Genomic DNA, 16,756 nt, shown 5'->3' with positions numbered 1-16,756 from the left:
TGACTGATTCAAAAATGTTTCCATCAGGCGATTCAAGACAAGGACCTCCAGGACCACCCGGGCCTCCAGGTCAACCAGGTATTTAAGCTCTTTAAATCCACTGTTTCAAATATGGACTCTGCGTTGAGTGGTTCGTAAGGTGTGTTTAGTGTTATGTGAAGATCATCCATTAATATATCAAACTTCAATCATCTTCTCTTTTAGGTTATGGAATTCAAGGACCTAAAGGAGACAGAGGAGAGTCAGGCTTTTCATCCAGCTCTGGTATGAGCCAAAATCTAAACGTGTGCTCTGTCTTGATGTGGGTTTGTATTTAGCAGTAACAGAAACCATTTCAACGCTGCTCTCATTACAGGAACATATTACACTGGACCACCAGGACCACCAGGACCACCTGGGCCTGCCGGGCCTAAAGGATCAACAGGTGATCAGATTTGTGACAACTTATAATGTCCCCTCTTTTAGTTTTAGTAATTCTGAATTCTAACGTTAAATCTGTTGTTATTTTAGGTTCTCCTGGACCGAGAGGATACCAAGGTAATTGTCTTTCTTTAAGTAGACATACAATACAGGCGGTTGTGAGCCTCCCTTTGAACAGATTCTTGCCAGCATAAATAACTGTGATGTTATCATGTGTGTCTCAGGTGAAACAGGCCAGCCAGGTGTGCCAGGTGCCCCAGGAAGACCAGGAACCTCTGAGAGAGGTCAACATCCAAATGCCTATCATACAAAATCACATTAGAGTTGTATCACAGAGCCGCAAAGGCGTAATGCACACGTGTGATGAACTGTATATCTATTTCTTCCTTACAGTGTCGAGTTACGGTGAAGTACAGGGGATCCCTGGACCACCAGGTCCACCTGGACCTCCTGGACATCCCGGACAACAGGGACTTAAAGGTACCAACACATAGAAACATGTGGATGCTGTCAGTGTTTTATTGTCTGTATGCACCTGTGTATCACATGACATTAACGTTTTGTTGTTTATCATTTCTAAGGTGATCCCGGAGTTCCTGGTATTCCCGGCTCTTCAAGAGGTAGAGGAAAATTATAATTACATTTCACAGTAATATACAATGTCCAGTAATTTGTAACTAATTTGTAACTTGTAACTGTATCTAATTGTTCCTCAGGCGCCATCTCAGTCACTGCAGGCCCTCCTGGTCCTCCTGGTCCGCCCGGTCCTCCTGGTTCATTCTCTTCTTCCAGTGAGATGCGGCAGTACATCTCTGACTATCTGAGTAAGAGTTCTTCTGAAGCAAGATCTCACACTCACAGGCCATCAGGAGGACAGAACAAAGTATGAACATGTTTTATTTCTTCCACGCAGGTAGAAGCAGACAGTCTAGTATCCCCGGACCTCCAGGTCCACCTGGGCCTCCAGGACTTCCCGGAACCTTCTCAGGCTCTATTGAGGACATCTCTGCTCGTATCATTGCATACCTGCAACGTAAGTCTGTGCTTCTCCACAGACTGTATATTACTCAGTGATGAGGAGTGTGTATGTATGGGGCATAGTGACAGCAGCCATTAACTCTGTTGTGCAATTTTAGGTTCAGGCTCAAGCCTCGGCATTGGTGTTCAGGGTCCTCCAGGACCACCTGGTCCACCTGGACCTGGCTCTGGATCTTTGACGGTTAGCGGACTCATCGCCATGCTTCAGAGTGAGTATATTACAAATTTGGGCGGCGCCAAATGGCATTATCATCCAGCTCTCAACTGTCTTTATAATCTCTTCAACATGATCTCATTTGATTGTGAAAACAAACAAGTTTGAGTTTGAGGGCTAAACTACATCTACATCTGCTGTGATCTGTCCAGGAGACGATGTGAGGAGATATTTGACAGGACCACAAGGGCCACAAGGGCCACAAGGACCACCAGGAATACCAGGGGCTTCGGGAGGACTCTCAGGCACTTACAGTGTGGAGGAGATCGCCACGTATGTCTTCAAAATCATGAATGGTAAGCACAGGTTGCACTAAGAGAGACTAGAACCCTGGGAGTGATGTCTGGACTTGTCAACCAATCAAATTGCTGTTATTGTCATTTTCAGACAGAGGGATTGCTAGAGGTCCGCCCGGGCCACCTGGTCCTGCTGGACCTGCTGGACCTGCTGTTTCAGGGGGCTCTGGCTACACTACCGCTACGATTGACTACTCTGCCTTGATGAGAAGTAAGTCACTGTGTTTTATACACAGAGCAAATTCTCCAAGAGTAAAAACGTAGTCACTCATCATCCACCTTATATCTTCTCCTACTTTAGATCCAGACTTCCGCTCATGGATTACCTCTACTGTACAGCACGGTCTGCCTGGTCCTCCTGGCGTCCCAGGGCAAGCTGGCCCTCCTGGTCCTCAGGGGCCACCGGGAGTCTCCACTGCCACTGTGATCGGGACGGGAAGTCGCGACTACAGCTTTGAGGACATTCAGCGTTACCTGCAGGGTGAGTCTGACAGAGAGGATGAACATAATGTCCTGTATACACTGAGCAAGCCAACAACTTTAGCTTGGATTCACACATTAAGGTAATTTAACGATAATGTTACATATTTGTCATCAGAGAAAACCATCAGGTTAAATATCACCTATTTAATTTTTAATAGCTTTAATTTAATTTTGATTTAATTTTAATCTATTCATAACTAAAGTTATGAATTATTGTATATTATATTTTTATTTGTATATCATTTTAGCACCCTCAAGATAAATGAAAGCCTTAATTAAATACAGAAGAGAGAGATTAATTATCGTCATAAGTGCCTCCCTGAGAGAACATTTACTGAAAACAGGATTAAACATTTAAACGTACACAGCAGAACAAATCTGAATTTATTGTAAGCATCAACCAAAGGTGGTGTGCATGTATTTAAGCACTTCCAATCTGTTTGTTTTAAATCAACAGACTATGCTAGGCTAATTTATACAGTACAAAATGCCATAGGCTTGTGCTAATGTTAGCATGTTACATTAGTTTATGAAACGTGTTTAGTATAAGACAGTTGTTTTGTCGGTAAACCTTGTTAGCTATAATGGAGATGAATTTTGTAACGTTACCTTTGTTAAATGTTGCTGTTGTCCCTGGCTTCATATGAGTAGAGGAAAAGTCCACTAGCCACTAGGCTAATTTATACAATGTAAAATTCCATAGGCTTGTGCTAAAAACACTAGCATGTTGTATTTGTGGGGGAAATGTGTCCAGATAAAGACAAGTGTTTGTCTGTGAATGCTGCGAGTTATAGTGAAGCTGATTTGTGTACTTGTGTTGGAAACTGTCGCTATTAAGCCATGTTTAATGTGTGTTTAATGTGTGTTTTGGGTGTGTTTCAAATCAACTAAACTTTACAGCACTTCACAGACACCTTAATTTTAATGGGTGTTTATTACGGCATATTTTTTAGTCTGCTATCAGTGGGTGGGGTCGCACAGTTTCTTCATCTTGCTGTGCACTTAAAAACTAGAATGACAATGACATCAACTTGAATCTTTCCCAGGTTCTAACTTCAGAGGTCTCCCCGGCCCTCCTGGTCCTCCGGGACCACAGGGACCACAGGGTCCACCAGGCAGTTACAGCGGAACAGTCTCCTACAGTGGAACCTTCCCTCGGGAGAGCATCCGCACTGAGATTCAACAGTATCTGACCAGTAAGCACCTAACATCCCTCACAGACAGATTGTAGTAGCACACAGACGAGTGCAGGCATCGCTGATGATCTTTATCTCCCAGGTGACAGTGTTCGTCGTTCCATCATCGGACCTCCTGGGCCTCCTGGACAGAGGGGTCAGAAGGGAGATCGCGGAGAGCCGGGTTACATCCAAAGCTACACACACAGCCAGAGCTATGCTCAGGGTGACTCTCGATACAGCTCTGATCGCAAAGAGATTGATGTCAGCAGGCTTGCGGAGAATCTGGACTACTCCAGCGTCGCCATGAAAGTTACAGACTACATCAAGAGTGAGTCGATCACAGCTGACAAACATAGGTTGATAGTGATGATGAGTGTCATTTCAAGTCTCTGATATAACATCCCTCCTCTAGATCAAGGTCTGCTGCAGGGCTATCTGGTTGACGGTCCTGCGACGGCGCATGTCAGAGCGGTCCAAGGCCCCCCTGGTCCACCCGGCCCCATGGGACCACCCGGTCACAGCCGCGTCTTCAGTTCCTACGGGAACATCACAGCTGACCTCATGGATTTCTTCAGAAGTGAGGATACACAGTTATGATTTTCCACAGTGACTGTACAGCTGTGGAAAACTATCCAGACTTATGTAAGTGTAGCTGGAAAATGTTGCTTCATCTCAACTAAATCTCTGCTTCTGCTCTTGCGCAGCCTATGGCACCATCGCTGGCCCACCAGGAGGCCCTGGACCAAGGGGTGACAGAGGGTACCCAGGACCCAGAGGAGAGAAGGGTACGTTTAAACAGAGCAGATTAAACACTGCACATTCAGTGTGACTGACACGAGCATGTCTGAGAGTTTTGTGTGTTTTCAGGTGATCCCGGACGCCCAGGTATACCAGGACTACCAGGGTCCTACACTGTCCAAATTCCACACAGAGTGCAGAAGAGGGATGCAGGTAACCTCAGTTGGATTCTGTTAAATCACACAACAAGTATCCAGTGTTACATTCATGCTAACCGCATCTTTTCCATCCACAGAAGATAAGGTGGTTGGTCGTCGTCATCGCCGTCACGCCAGAGGTGGTTAAACATACTACTGGAGTTCATTTTTCCTCATCTTTTTTTTAAAGGGTTAAACTGTAGAAATGCAAGAAGTCGAAATGCTCCTTATTCTTGCCATCTGTAGAAAAGTCACAGGACAATGAAATATTAAATAAAAGCGGCCAAAAAATGCAATAAGTCTTTTTACAACAGCTTCAGTAGAGGTTTGGTTTTAGCTGCTGGTCGGTGTCTTCGTCACACAGACTGCATTATTTTTTAACGTGGGTGTATAATGTTTACTTTGCTTAGATAGACGCTTGCATCGAAACCTTTTTTCTCCAGGGGCAGCTTTGTTTAAAGGGTGACTTAGGTATTTTTTGACCTGGACCCTATTTCCCTGTTTTTTGTGTGTCTAAGAGACTAATGGGAACAGCAGTTTTGAAGTTGGTCCAGTGTTGAGTGAAAGCGCTGAATCCCATGGCAGCAAAACAGGCTGCAATGTAACCACATGGGGCAATTGCGCACTTTCACTTTATGTCCCCTTTAAGTGCTTGTTTTTGCCACTGACAGGCTCAGACTGTTATTAAAAGCATCTGGCAACATTATGGAAAGGATCCCTACAGCGATAGACCTCTGTTTAACCAGAAACAGCCCTGAAATCGCAATTACCAAACCTACCAATCTCCATTTTAAAAAAACAGAAATTTAAGCAGTTACAGATTTCAGGGCTGTTTCTGGTCAAACAAAAATTATCTTCCTCTTTGACAAAAAGCTCTACTTCTGTAGGGATCCTTTCCATAATATTTAAGACACTCTAAATTATAATCTAAGCCTGTCAGTGGCAAAACAAGCACTTATAGTTGACGTAAATTGACGGTGCACAATTGCCCCAAGTGGTTACTTCGCAGCCTGTTTTGTAGCTGCCTGCTGCAGCGCTTTCTCTCAATACTGGACCAGCTTTAAAATTGTTCCTATTTGTCACTTAAGACACAAAAACATGGGAAAATAGGGTCCAGGTTGAAAAATACTGCAGTTCCCCTTTAAGAGAATATCTATTTTTAAGCAATAAGTGGCTGATACTCTAATAGCACTTTGCATCTTTTCCCACTGCTTGTGTAACTTGAGTGTCTGGTGTATTTTTTTTTTTGTACTTGTTGTCTTTTAAGGATTATGTTGTATTGAGGATTATATGTGTTACATGTTGTGTCAAGGAACCCTTCATTGTGTCAGAAAATACAACAATATTGTCAGATTATACACAGAAATCAAGCCAGCCTTTAAGACCTTTAGGACCTCGGACATCATCCATTCTCCCCATACAAATTACATTTTTAAATATATATATAAAGCAATGCATCATTACCAGTCAGAGTGATGGTCATTTGTGCAGCAGGGAGGGGACTTTGGTCACAGGAAGTGTCGCTGTTGTCAGGACTGATGATTTACTTGAAAGATTTGATGGTGAAAAAGGAAATACATAAATGTTTGCATGGTTGACGGGCAAATAATCACTAAGGAATGACTGACTGGATTGTATATTTTTTGTATGAGAGCGCACTGAAATGGATATATTCTTTATACCTTGAAGTGTTGGAAAGATTAAATTATATCAACTGTTCCCAGATGATGTTTTACATGATTGAACTTATTGACATTTGATCAATATATTTGAAAGACACACAAATAAATATATTTTTGGACTTGGGAGTCTTGATATTTGTATGACTAAATTTGAAACTCACGTGTTTTTTTTTTTTTAAGAGACTTAAAATGTCAAATGAACAGTCAATATTTTATTTACAACAACAAAAAAAAGTCAATTTATAAAGACACTTTAAATACATTTGATCTGACATCAAAATAATATTCATTGTGGTACAACTTATCGAAATGCTGTAACCTAACAAAATAAAAAACATATTTGAAATCTATGGGGCGTGTGGTGTATGCACAGGACGCAGTCTCCAATGACCCCGATAAAAACCCAGCATTCATGACAGAACAGGAGTCGATGTTAATGTCAGCATACGGAAATTAAAACATGCACCGATGATATGCAAAATAAACTAACCAGGAAATCTCTTTTTGAAAACCATCAATACTTTTGTTCCTAAAATACAGCAAAGGATGTCTCCTCAGACAGATACTTCCACCTTTCACACAACACTGGTTTCAACAAGAGCCGACAGCTCACAGAAAAGAGCGATTACAGCATCGATATAACAGGAATACATGTTTAGAAAACTAGATGTGGTTTTAAAATACTAAAGGGCATATTTGAAAAAAAGTGAAATTATAAGTAAAAATAAAAGTTCAATTCAGTCAGTTTGGAGTTTGAATAGGCTTGGGTGAGACGAAGGTGACTCGCTGTCAAAAAAGACTACTGCATATTTTTTTCTTTAGCTCATGTGGCAAAACAGTGCAAATCAACAGCTTTACATTCCTTTAGTTTTCATTTCAAGGTGATTTATTTCTATATATATGTCTATATATATTAAAAAAGAACATATTTAACCATTCTCCGGGAAGCAACAGGTCACCTCTGTGTTTAACTAAGCGGGAGTAAAGCGCTGAAATGAAATTATGTGCCAAAGCAGTAAGATATATTCTTGTTCCCAAGGTTTTAAAATCCTCATGGCAAGCACAGACAGTATCTGATTAAACTTCATACGTAGGTACACACATGTAACATTTCACTCAGCGCATCATTTACAACACAGTACATTCCTTTTAATTTTATGATCCCAACACGGCTGACATTAGACCACACAGCCGAGACAAAGTCTTACAACTACATCAGCACATATCTCCCTTGAACCAGCTCTACCGTCCATGCAGCAACTCAAAATCTCAGAGTCGTCTTAGTCGCCAGTTTATGTGAAATGATTTAAAATAATCTCCCAACATCTTGTGATTGCAGGTGGAAATGATAGCCAGGTATTTAAGTGCAAAACATTCGCTGTATTTACTGTAAAACACAGGCAAGGGGCCTAAATGCAGAAAGAAAATGAGGCACTGGAGATCATTCGTACTGTAGCAGGCTGTGCTTACACTAATCTGATAAGCATGATTGGCCTTCGCTACTGACTGCAGGCTTTTAAAATTTGAACATGCTCAAAAAAGTGCATATTTATTATTGTTGGATTACCCAACAAGCTGAGGAAAAATTTGATCAAGTGAGGGAGCGGTGTGTAGGCACGTCATGCTCACTATAGGTGGATTCAAAGCGGTGATTTTTTAATATTTTTATCAGTAGCGGTCGGAGAAATGATGTCGCTCCACCAAGAAGAGTCTGTGAGCACAGCCGAGTTTGAGTCTGTTTTGTAGCACGGACAGACACGAGGCTATAAACCAGAGTTGTGCAGGTTTGGGATGGGGTAGAATTTGGATACTCGACTCTGGGTGGTGGGGTTAAGGCATTCGGATTCGCCGCTCATCTTGAAGAAGACCTCCTGCTCCTGCAGCTTCCGTGTGAACTCCTCCTCTAGTGCCTGCAGGGGGCAGCAGATACAAACATCTGAGACAAACACTGAGGGTTATATCACAAAAAAAACAAAGACATTGATCCTCCTGACTGTAGAGGAAATCTGTGTGAGCAAATGGACATCAAATATACCTTCTTCCTGGGTCTCAGCTTCTCTCTCCACTCCTTTATCTCCTGGCTGTGCTCCTCATCCAGCTCCTTCAGCTTTTGGGTCTCATGTTCAATCAGAAGGTGGCATTTCTCATTCTGAGAGAAAAAGGTATGTTAACGTGGCGTAAGGATTAATGTGCTCTATTATTAATGAATAACACCTACTGTACTCTGCTTAATTTATCTGCACTGGAATATTCTAATGTCTCTTTGCTTTTATTAATTCAATTTACAGTTGTTTTTTTTTTACAGCACAGTTATCTGAGATGAAAATCATTTCCTGTTATGATCGGGGTATTAAAGCTTGTGCTCCATACTTGCCAAGCCTCTTAGATTTTCCTGGGAGGCACCCGTTTTTCACCACCCTATCCTGGTTTCCTCCCAGGGTCACTATTCTCCTGTATGTCTCCTGATTTATGACAAATTTTCCCATCTGTTTTTTCCTTTTGGTTATCACTACCTCATTCTGTTTTCACCCAGAAAACAATACAGCTACATTAAATGTTGTTTCCTGGCATGTGACCTGAAAAAGAGCTTCTAGTGCCTCGTACTTGAGGAAATGGAGAGTTCTGAAAGAATGAAACACTCAAGCAAATCTCATGTCCTGGAAAGAAGAGAAAGAATCCCCATTTCCTCCTTCTTTCATGCTGTATTTCTATTTCTATTTCTATTTCTATTTCTATTTCTAGTTTGCATGGAGCATTGGAACAAAAACAATTCCCCCCGGGGATTAATAAAGTATTCTGAATCTGAATCTGAAAGTTTTAAATGAAAGGGACATGCCCTTTTGTAAAAACTGCCGCACAGATTTTTCCATTGGACGCTTGGTGCAGTGAATGAATCAATGAATGAATGCCGGAGATTCATAGCCTGGTAAGACCATCCTAATGATGTGAGCTCAAAATTCTGTTTTGCTCTCTGTAACAGTCTGGCCCCGCTACTGCCACAAACACTTTCCAGAACTAAAATCCAAACAGGGCCAATCAGGGACTATGTTGTAGCTGATGATGCAAAATGCAGCCCCGTAGAGTTAACACAACAATAAGTTAAGTTATTGCAGAACTAGAGTCAATGACAACAGTAACACAAGAACAAGAGGGTGCAGAGGATGTTCCCTGGTGTTTTGTTCTACTGATTGGCTGAAGGAGTTTGTCTGTCAGGGTGAGTGTTCGTGCCCACTGACAGTGTTTAGGGCGGCAGCGAGTCCAGACTGATGGAGAGAGCAAAAAATGTTGAGCTCACGTGATCAGGATGGTCTTACCAGGCTAAGATTCATAGAGGAGGGGTGAATTATTCTGTATTCTTTCCTGAGAATTAAAAGTAAACTTGAAAGCATTTAACATAAAAATACTGTTGCAGTGTTTTGTTATTTTCATTCTTTAAAAGTCACCAGAATGAAGGAAACAAGCTCCACCGCTTTGGTTTCAAAATCCCTCCTATTTTTGAGGTCTAAAGGTTGGCAAGTATGTTGAGCTCATGGATGACGAAGCTCAGCTCAGTGATTAAAATCTGGCCTGAAAGACATAAAAAACTGTGTGTGTGCTGACCTGTAGCTGCTGCAGCTCCCTGATGTTTGAGTCACACTGCAGCTGCAGATCTCTCATCTGGTTCTCGTGTTTCTGGTGTTGATGGAGCCTCTCGTTCTTCTGCCTCTTGTCTTCCTGTACGGCAAACTGGACCACGCAGACAAAGTACAACAGAACTGTGACGGCAACTCAAACCCAAGCAAAGCTATGACGGGATTTGTCTTTAATCGCAGACAGGTTGGCGGTCTGCTCGTGCTACAGGCAGTGTGAGCACATACAGCCAGAGAGTGGTGATTGTAAGGAACTCAGCCATGGAGCGGTCAGTTTCAGATACATACACTGATTCCAAAGACAAAATCAAACTTTTCTTTAATGGCTAACTTTTTGCACTATCCACTTCTTGCTGCTGAGAATGTTTAAGACGTTAAAGAGTTCTTTCACTGGTCTCATCAGAACAAAACTAAACTGAAACAGCACTTTGAGGAGGCAGTTCGGGTTGTGTTATGGTGACTGGAAAGTTGCTGGTCTGAGGTCCAGACAGGCTGAGATAATTAAGAGTGCTTGCACTGGGCAGATCCTTGAAGTGACTCTATGCCAGTGTGACATAGTGCTGCTAAAAAAAGACTATGCATGTTCAGTCACTTCTGCTTACGTTGTAAAACAACAGCAGCAGCATGAATCTACTGTGTGTGTTACCTGTTTTATCCGCTCCCTCTCCTGCTCAGGTGTGACGGCTGCGGTGGCGGTGATGCGGAGGCTCTTCTTGTACATGGCCATGCGTGTTTTGGCCTCGCTGCGCTGAATCTTAGGCAGACGAACCCTCTCTTGAGTCTGTTTGTTCTTCATCTCCTCTATCAGCCGCTGGTTGTAGCGCTGCATCTGCTCCATTTCCTGTAAAAACACACGCATGTGCACAGTTTTGAGTTCAGCAGCGTTATTTAAAACAAAACATTTTTATGAGCGATAGAGTTTCTCTCCGAGCTCTTACTTTCTCGTGCCTCTTCAGTAGCTGGTGTCTCTGCAGGAAGTACTGGTCCTTTAGCTGCTGCTTCAGCTGCTGATGCTTCTCCTGCAGGTGGCGCTCCTCCAGCTCCCACATGGCTGCCTCTCGAGCTGCAAAACACGTGTGCACACACAAAATCATGACGTCACCTTAGTTAGCAGACTTGTACATGCATGTTAGCTGGTGATGAGCGAAGTGACGGAAACACAACAGACAGAAAACTCTCAGCAAGTTGGACAAGTTAAAACATGTCTGCGTGTCACAGTCAGTATGACACACTGTTGTGTCACCAGCATAAAATCCTTTTACAAGTTGAGACTGAAAAAATGTCTACTTTTTTTTTTTACCTTTAGGGCTGCTGTTGATGTCATGTCTGTCTGTTATGAAACTTGAAAGCTGCACAGCATGTTAGAGCTCAGTTGTTTGCTCGAGAGTCAATCTGTCACATCATGGTTGTCAAATTTAATGGCAACATGAGTTTAAGTGTGGATTGATACCAAAGGTCTGCTGATGTGGTGCCTCCAGATGTGTTGTGAGGAAATCAGAAGCAGAAGTAAGCCTGTCTTGATAACTACTTTTGTTGGACGATATTTTGTCACAGAAATAATGTGATAAACAATAATATTGTCATTTTGAGACCATTTTATGCCACTGATATAATGATAATATAGTAGCATAACAATGCAAGTACACCCGTTCAAACAGCAAAGAACCTTTAATTTATTGAAGAATATTCAGACATTGAAACTGGAATATGAAAAAGTAATTAACACATAATATAAAAGTATATCTTTATACGAGAAGCCCAAAATTAAGTTTCAGTTTGTCTCTTGTGATTAATACACAAATAGGCAAGTAGACTCGTGCAAGTAGGCCAGGGGCTCCCCGACCCCAGGCTTCAAACCACATCTGAGTTCAAACCAGGAACCCTCTTGTTGTGAGGTGACAATGCTAACCACTGTACCACCGTGCCGCCTGATTCTGGCATCATGCTGGCTAAAATATTGTTGACAATCTTATGTATATGTACATGCATGTAAACAGAATAGGCAATATCAGGGTCAGCAAAATATTTGAGGTCATATCTATATGTTGTATGATAAGCTGGTAACATAATTATCGTGACAGGCCCTGTTTCTCACTTAAACGTGAACACACCACAACAGCATGCTTCAAATCGATCCATGCCTTCACCAGCTTTACTGTGCTATGACAAAAACACTTATAAAAATAAAGACAGGGTGATATTCCTGTAGGAGCCAGAGTGTGTATTTAACTTATGGTGTTTATTATTTGTTTAGGCCGCACATGTTCTTGTGGTCACTTTCACTCCCAATAGTAACTGGCACAGGGATGGGTGTGGTTTCACCTCATTTTACCTGTTTATTCACTGACGTGGCGGCTTTTAGACAAAGAGGGTGAGTTTTTGGCTCTGATATTTTCTGTTGACCACAATCACATCACGCAATATTTTGTTTCATCTCATTTTGCTTTATTTATCTCGGTTGTTTGCTTAATAAATCATCATAAAACGCATCTTTGGACTTCGGCATGGATTTCTTTTAACGAGTCACAGTTGAGAGCCTACTTAGCCTCTTACTGACTTTTGTCATTGATAGTAGTCGCCACAATTCCCTGTGAGTGAGTGCATGTCTTGAGTTTCAAGTGTCTACTTTGAATGTACGTAATGAACATTCAGAAATCTAAACAGCTATGGTAGAGCCGTAATGTACAGAGGTCTGATGATTTAATGTAATCCCATCTCCTACCTCTCATCAGCTGCTGCTTGTGGTTCAGGCAGTCTCTCTCAATAGTGGCAATCTCCACTTTATGCTGCTGGATGATTTTCTTCAGAGCTCCGTCCAGCTCTTGCTGCTGCTTCTGTAGGAACTCCTGCTCCTGAGGAGCCAGAGATAAAGAGCAGCAGTGAGAGGAGGCCAAGGGGATCACACAGAGGGACAGCAGACAGCAAGAGAGAAAGGGCACAAGACAATGCATCAAAACTGCAGTAAATTAAACGCTACAATCTAGTCAAGTCATCCAGTTCAAGTTCAGAACAACACAGAGCACTAAGATGTCACATCATCAACTGCAATCAGCAGAAGAGACACTCAGAGATCATGGATGGCAACGATCCACAATGGAGGTGAAGAGAGAAAGAGAGAAAAGTTAACAGTTCAGTAAAGATTCACAGTTTAATGTGAGACAACATCGACATTGACGTTCACACCGTCCAGAGCTCGGCCTACATTATGCATGACTCATTACACAATGAGCCAGAATTATCTATTATTTAATTATCTTTTATGCCTAAACTCATAATTTAAAATTGACATTTTGTCTGCCTAGCTGGTGGCTAATTGTAGGTTAGATATACGATTATTACCTCGCTATAATTAGGCATAATTGATCATATAACTACACAGAATTCACTGTTGAAAACCTACAACAGGTAACATTGTTGTCACACTGCTGAATCCAAATTAAAATGGTAAAAGTACTATAGAATAATGCACAATACAAGTGACTTTTACATCCATCCTGTAAGGCAGTCGGTCTATATTTGGCCCTCGTCTGACAGAGACAAACATGGATCCAGACAGAAGGGGATCAACAACAACACCACCTCTGGGACACAGCACTGTTTACTCCCAGACTCAATGTAGTGGTGTAATACAATATAAATACCATAGAAAATACACAGACTGGATGTTGAACATTTGTGGAGTGGTGGAGGAGAAATACGGAGCAGGAGAGGAACAGAGAACCACTGCACAAACACAGCGATGACAACACTCAAAAAAACAAAACCAAAATAAATTAAAAAAAAAAAAAAAAACACCGCCCATGCTTACATGTGTCGTAAAGTAAAACTGAACCATCACAGACTATCCTGCCACTTCGCACATCTAAGTATGGGCCAGAAGACGGAGAGAAACAGGGTGGATGGGGGGGGACTTACATCCTGCATCTGAGCGTTGAAGAGTGCGCATGAGGACAACTGAAAAGACTGTATCATAACCTGGGCCACTGCCTGCGGAGGAGAGCACACAGCGCACTCGTCCTGATGATCAGGGACAGACAGCACACACAGCAGGCTGAGGATCTTTTTCTCTCTCACACAAACACACACACACACACCAGCACACACTCTGATTCTTCCTGAATTATGTAAGAGATTTTCCACTTTGGGAATATGGGTGAGTTTAAGGCGCACAGCACAGTTCTGGATAAATGTTAGGAGGAAGTCATTTAATTAGTTATTAATCCTCTTCTCGTCCTCTCATGCTTGAAAAGCAGCACTTGAGTTTAATCCAGCATGGTGGAGAAAAAAAGCAGTTTTGTTACTTTCCATGCTACCGGCTCACGCAGTGTTAATAATCTACGAGTTACCTTTCAAAGAAAACAAGACATGACTCATGTCTAATTTATAAAAGATGCACAGGAAAACAAAGTTTGAAAAAGGTTTTCAGTACAGATGTCTATTGTGGAGACAAAAGCTGTGTCTGTAATCGCTCCCGTGTTCATTAATTCACTACATGATGAACCATTAAAGGACACTGTGGTAAGTATTCAGAGCAGATACTTACTAATCATGATCATCATAATCATTGTGCATCACCACTGATGTGTCGTGACATAAGGAGAAGGATGCACTGAGGGGTGTTTAGTAGTGCTAACACACATGCTATGGATTGAAGCTTTGATTCTCTGCTCGAACCTGAACCTGACGTTTCTTTCCAATCTTGCTCTGTCTCTCTGTTTACCTGCCTACACTTGTATTGTTAGTGTAATTTATTTACCAAAAAAGAGACAAAGCACACAATAAACAAAGACAGTTATGAATTTGACAAATAGCATTATTATTAATTTAAGACAGAATATTTTTTGTTCCATTGTGGGCATTTTTTAAAGAAGTCTATCATCGTATATATCATTTTGTTGGGGCTGCAACCAACAATTATTTTCATTATCAACAATTTATTTGGTCTACAAAATGTTGGCAAGTAATAAAAAATGCCCACTGTGATTTCTGGACAGTTTAAAACCCAAAGGTATGTATTTTACCATCAACGTAGACGAAGAAAAACAGCAAATATTTACATTTAAGAAAGTCAGAACTCTGTACTGTATAAAAATTAAGGATGTAGCCACCGTTATGTCACCCACTGGTTTGTGGACTCCTGTTTTAAAGCCTTGAGTTTGGCATTTTGGCCATCGCCACCTTCTGGGCGCCAGAAGTGACACAAGGTGACCATGGAGGGTGGAGCTGTGGTGAAGTAACGGGAGGATCTGACTCATAGACTGACTTAAACATGAGAGTTATATAAAAATTCACCCCTGTACAGTTGTCCTGAATGTTAAAATTAGTGCGAGAGGCCAAAACCATTTATTTTTGGCTGTAGACGTGTTTATTTCTGCTGTAACTTTGGGAATTTTGACATGAGTGTCTATAGGGATCGACTTGGCTTTGGCGGCAAACTGAAGCACCATTTGAGGAACTGCAATTTTTGGCACTTCCACATCAGCTTGATATTTTGGCCCTGGAGGTTGCCACTTGCTCAGAACATAAGAATATATGTAACTTTAACAGATTCAGGCATTTAATCTCATTTATGTAATGATTTTGTGAATCTAATATAATCAGAAGACAGTACTGCTCACTTTAAATGGGATGGTTAAACATTTGATGGTTGACAGATTTATATTTCTACAGTCCCACGATACAGAGCGATTACAGACACAGCAGTTCTCTGTGTGCATGTGAATACTTTACATTTATGAATCAGGTTAAAGGGAGAGAGGGAAGAAAAGAAAGAGAGAGAAATCTTACTCCTTCACAGAGTAAGAGACAGCAGGTGATGGTTTACCTCTGCAGTCTTAAGGAGCGATAGGTCCTCCTTTATGCGTTTCATGAGCTCTTTTCTCATATGTTTGGGTGACTGTCCAACTTCCTGTTTGGCCTACAGTGTGTGCAGAAACTGGTTGATGCTGTGTACTCTGAAAATCTAACAAAGCTGGCCAACAACAGTACAAGACATGCATGGCCCACTTTGAGAGGAGAGATTCGGCACCCAGCCACCAACTGATTTAAAGTCAGCATGCTTTGATTCCCATGACCTGCGTCTGGTGTTCCTTTGAACTAGGCAGTCAGTCTCTTTTGATTAGTAGCACGTCAGAGATGTAAGTTTAAACTGCACGAGTAAGAGTCACGAGTTTGTGGAAAGAAAGATTTGACTGGTACATGGCAGAGGATGTTAGTCTCAAAATAAAGCTCCCCCTGTATTACTTTGCATTCAATTAAGTCCCACAGCCATCAAGATGATTAATCTGCCTCCAGAAATTAAAAGAGAGTAACTGAGTTGGAATCATCTGGAGACTATGACCTCTGAATGTTAACAGCCCCGACATGTGGACTGCTCAAAAGCTCTCAATTTATTTATAAGTGAATTCAGATTAGACTGCAGCGATGTATCACACCAAACAAAATAATTCACGTCTAGTTGGGTTCTACCGAACACTGATACCTGCAACTAAGAAACCAAACATTGTTGTGGAGCTATTTGTTTCTTAAAGGCTACAGGCTCACTGCTCTGACTTTGATGATAATGAAAAACTGGTTAAATGGAAAATTCTATGTTTTGGTCATGTCTAAGTGATTTATGGTGACAACATTTTTTGAAATTGGTTCAGTATTGAGCAAGAGAGCTGCAGCCAGTAGCTATGAACAGGGCTGCGGTGTAATCCTTGGGGGCAATAGAGCACTGTCAATGTGCGTCCAGGAAAACTGCTTGGTTTTGCCACTGCTAGTGTCTAACAACATTATGGAAAGGATCCCTAGAGAGAAATAAAAAAAACGATTGTGTCCAACCAAGTCTTGCTCAAGGAGACGTCTCTTTCTGAGGTCTTGGGAGTTCAGTTGTTGCG

General features: G+C 41.7%; 2 protein-coding genes across 6 annotated transcripts in view; one reads left to right on the top strand and one right to left on the bottom strand.

Annotated features, from left to right (window-relative positions):
• LOC125903266 (collagen alpha-1(XVII) chain-like) overlaps positions 1-6,365 on the top strand; it is a 30,845-nt gene extending 24,480 nt beyond the window's left edge. For both annotated transcript variants that reach the window (XM_049600081.1, XM_049600080.1), the window contains 19 exons: positions 28-78; positions 205-264; positions 356-424; positions 511-537; positions 645-704; positions 814-900; positions 1,002-1,040; positions 1,137-1,244; positions 1,334-1,453; positions 1,557-1,667; positions 1,825-1,968; positions 2,060-2,179; positions 2,270-2,449; positions 3,498-3,647; positions 3,730-3,957; positions 4,042-4,206; positions 4,334-4,414; positions 4,497-4,580; positions 4,663-6,365. In XM_049600081.1, coding sequence (XP_049456038.1) covers positions 28-78; positions 205-264; positions 356-424; positions 511-537; positions 645-704; positions 814-900; positions 1,002-1,040; positions 1,137-1,244; positions 1,334-1,453; positions 1,557-1,667; positions 1,825-1,968; positions 2,060-2,179; positions 2,270-2,449; positions 3,498-3,647; positions 3,730-3,957; positions 4,042-4,206; positions 4,334-4,414; positions 4,497-4,580; positions 4,663-4,712 — 1,934 coding nt within the window. In that variant the 3' untranslated portion in view covers positions 4,713-6,365. The remainder of the gene's footprint in view (positions 1-27; positions 79-204; positions 265-355; positions 425-510; positions 538-644; positions 705-813; positions 901-1,001; positions 1,041-1,136; positions 1,245-1,333; positions 1,454-1,556; positions 1,668-1,824; positions 1,969-2,059; positions 2,180-2,269; positions 2,450-3,497; positions 3,648-3,729; positions 3,958-4,041; positions 4,207-4,333; positions 4,415-4,496; positions 4,581-4,662) is intronic.
• An 80-nt stretch (positions 6,366-6,445) lies between these two features.
• slka (STE20-like kinase a) overlaps positions 6,446-16,756 on the bottom strand; it is a 28,331-nt gene continuing 18,020 nt past the window's right edge. Inside the window, exons 13-19 of one of the 4 annotated variants that reach the window (XM_049600084.1) lie at positions 13,791-13,892; positions 12,598-12,727; positions 10,814-10,938; positions 10,522-10,716; positions 9,847-9,972; positions 8,282-8,395; positions 6,446-8,156 (exon numbers count right to left, since the gene is read on the bottom strand). In XM_049600084.1, the coding sequence (XP_049456041.1) occupies positions 8,010-8,156; positions 8,282-8,395; positions 9,847-9,972; positions 10,522-10,716; positions 10,814-10,938; positions 12,598-12,727; positions 13,791-13,892 (939 nt within the window). In that variant the 3' untranslated portion in view covers positions 6,446-8,009. Of the gene's footprint in view, positions 8,157-8,281; positions 8,396-9,846; positions 9,973-10,521; positions 10,717-10,813; positions 10,939-12,597; positions 12,728-13,790; positions 13,893-15,699; positions 15,793-16,756 lie in introns of all 4 variants that reach the window. The other 3 variants (XM_049600085.1, XM_049600086.1, XM_049600087.1) reach the window with 3 other exon arrangements.

This window comes from Epinephelus fuscoguttatus, linkage group LG16, assembly GCF_011397635.1.
Source record: "Epinephelus fuscoguttatus linkage group LG16, E.fuscoguttatus.final_Chr_v1".
NCBI classification, from domain to species: domain Eukaryota; kingdom Metazoa; phylum Chordata; class Actinopteri; order Perciformes; family Serranidae; genus Epinephelus; species Epinephelus fuscoguttatus.
The sequence above is the reverse complement of the archived record's forward strand: the minus strand, read 5'-3'. Positions and strand labels throughout refer to the sequence as shown.